The sequence below is a fragment of the Humulus lupulus genome, chromosome X, assembly GCF_963169125.1.
Source record: "Humulus lupulus chromosome X, drHumLupu1.1, whole genome shotgun sequence".
NCBI classification, from domain to species: domain Eukaryota; kingdom Viridiplantae; phylum Streptophyta; class Magnoliopsida; order Rosales; family Cannabaceae; genus Humulus; species Humulus lupulus.
In genome coordinates, this window is record NC_084802.1 from 241,138,226 (window position 1) to 241,140,519 (window position 2,294).

The 2,294-nt window shown below is 35.4% G+C and overlaps 1 protein-coding gene across 1 annotated transcript; it reads left to right on the forward strand.

Moving 5' to 3' along the window:
- The first annotated feature begins 333 nt into the window (after positions 1 to 333).
- On the forward strand, positions 334 to 1,577 carry LOC133807072 (uncharacterized). Its single transcript, XM_062245215.1, has 2 exons — positions 334 to 557; positions 873 to 1,577. The coding sequence occupies exons 1-2, from the start codon at positions 437 to 439 to the stop codon at positions 1,133 to 1,135; spliced, it is 384 nt and encodes a 127-aa protein (XP_062101199.1). The 5' UTR covers positions 334 to 436; the 3' UTR covers positions 1,136 to 1,577.
- Positions 1,578 to 2,294: the final 717 nt, after the last annotated feature.

Below are 2,294 nucleotides of genomic sequence, written 5' to 3' on the forward strand. Positions count from 1 at the left end.
ATTTGTTTTACAGTTGTGTATACTTGTAACAACTCTGATTATTTTAGTGAATTTCTTCACCTCTGGACTAGGTCCCATGCAGTAGGTTGTGAGAAATCATGTCTGAACCATGTAAAAATTATTGAGTCCTTTTTTATTTTTCTTGCACTTAAACTTGAACCAAATCTTGTTTTTGTTTGATAAATTAAATGGGTAAATGAGTAACAGTATTTAACTAACTTTCATTTGGTACCAAAACTTGTGTATTGATCCTTGTTTGTCTTTTGTTAGTTTATTTGCTTCTACTCTAGTTAACGTGGTTGTTGGTTCCTTAGGGGTTGTGTGTGTTTGTTGTTTTTGCATTTTCTTGTTGTTTTCTCATTTTATTGTTGTTTTTGCTGCTGTGTTTGTATTGATAGATTGCTTCAAAGAAGGCGGGTCTACTACTAGACCCCACATGCTTGATGGAACCAACTATGCTTGTTGGAATGCTCAGATGAGAGATTTTCTCAAAGCTATGGATGGGCGTGTTTGGAGTGCTGTGGTTGACGACTGGACTCCTCCTACCATTAAGGTTGGTGAGGACACTAAACAAAAGCCTGTGTTGGAATGGACTATGACTGAGATTGAAAAGGAAAATTGAAACTCCAAAGGAGTTCATGCTATCTTTAATGCAATTTCTGTGAGTCAAATGAAGGCTAAAGAAAATTTTGAAATAGCCAAGGATGCTTGGGATACGTTGCAAACTAAAAATGAAGGAACAAAAAATGTCAAAAAGTATAGATTGAGATCTCTTACTACTGAGTTTGAAAATTTAACTATGAAAGATGATGAATATGTTACTAAATTTCATGCTAGATCATGTGACATTACTAATGAATCTTTTGCACTAGGTAAAACTTATTCAGATTCCAAGCTTGTGAGGAAGATGCTCATAGCTCTCCCTAGAAAGTTCAAGTCAAAAGATACCTCCATTGAGGAATTCCATGATGTTGATACCCTTGATTTGGATGAGCTTATTGGTTCATTGCAGAGCTATGAACTCACTATGAAAAGATGGTCCAAAGAAAAGATGGAGAGGAAAGTTCTAGTGGAGTTGTCTTATCTCACAGAGTTGCCAAAAATATTTTTGTGGGAGATTCTCTTGAGAATTTAGATGAGAAAAATGTTGCACTACTCACTAAAAATTATGCTAAGTTTCTGAGAAAAAATATGAGAAAAGGAAGCAATGATTTCAAGGGAGAAAACTAAAGAAAACCACAAAATTTTCCTTGTAAGTCAACTAATATGGGTGAAAAGAGAAATCCAAAGGTTATTCAATGCCATGAGTGTGAAGGCTTCAGGCATATACAGGCTGAGTGTGCAAACACCTTGAAGAAAAGGGGGAGAGCTATGGCAGCAATGTGGAGTGACAGGGAAGATGATAAAAAAGATACAAAAGAGGATAGTTTGGATTTGGAAGAAAACTATGTTGCTTTTACTGTTAAGACTGTAACACCCAGCGTTTAGGGCACCGGGTAAACCGTAGTTTGAGTATTTTTATTTCTCTGTATTATGTGTTATGTCAGGGGAACATTTTATGTTACAAGAAGTTGTGATGTTTGAATGCTAGCCATGTTGAGGTAAGTGCGATTTTTTTTTTAGAAACCGAGACCTTTGGTCGTGGACAGGGTCAAAAACCCTAATTGGGTAAACATCTTGGATTAATTAAATAGGAAATACTATGTCATAAAAATCTTAATTTTTTTTGGCACTGAGACTTTATAGTTGAGCCAATAAGTTTAAGAAAAATTGATTGAGGTTTGAATCTCAATCAACTGGGCTTAAGAATGAGAAATTCTTGCCCGAGCCTCCAAAGACATTTTGGTCAATTTGAGTAAATTTCCAAAATTATGTGTTATGTGACAAAATCTATTTTTGGTCACATATATTTTATTTTAGCTTGGAGATATTTAAAAACTATAGGGTAAAAATTTGGTTAAATTTGGAGAGTGAAATTACCAAAGGGCCCTTGAGTGCATTAGAAGTGAGTTAAAAGAGGAAATGGTATTTTAATCATTTCCAAAGGAGGAGAGAGAGTGTGATGGGCAGCTAGGCTATGCCCTAGTATACTTAAGTGTCTAGGACACCTATCCTAGGAAGAGTAAGAGGCTACCTCACCCATTGACTAACCCTCCAATCATTCCTCTTACACACCCAATCATTAATTTTTTTAATTTCTTTTTTTTTCTTCCTCAAGAAAAAAAAAATAGCTCTCTCCTCTTCTCCCCAAAACTGAAGCTCTCCCTCTTGCTTCTCCATTTTCTGCAATTTTT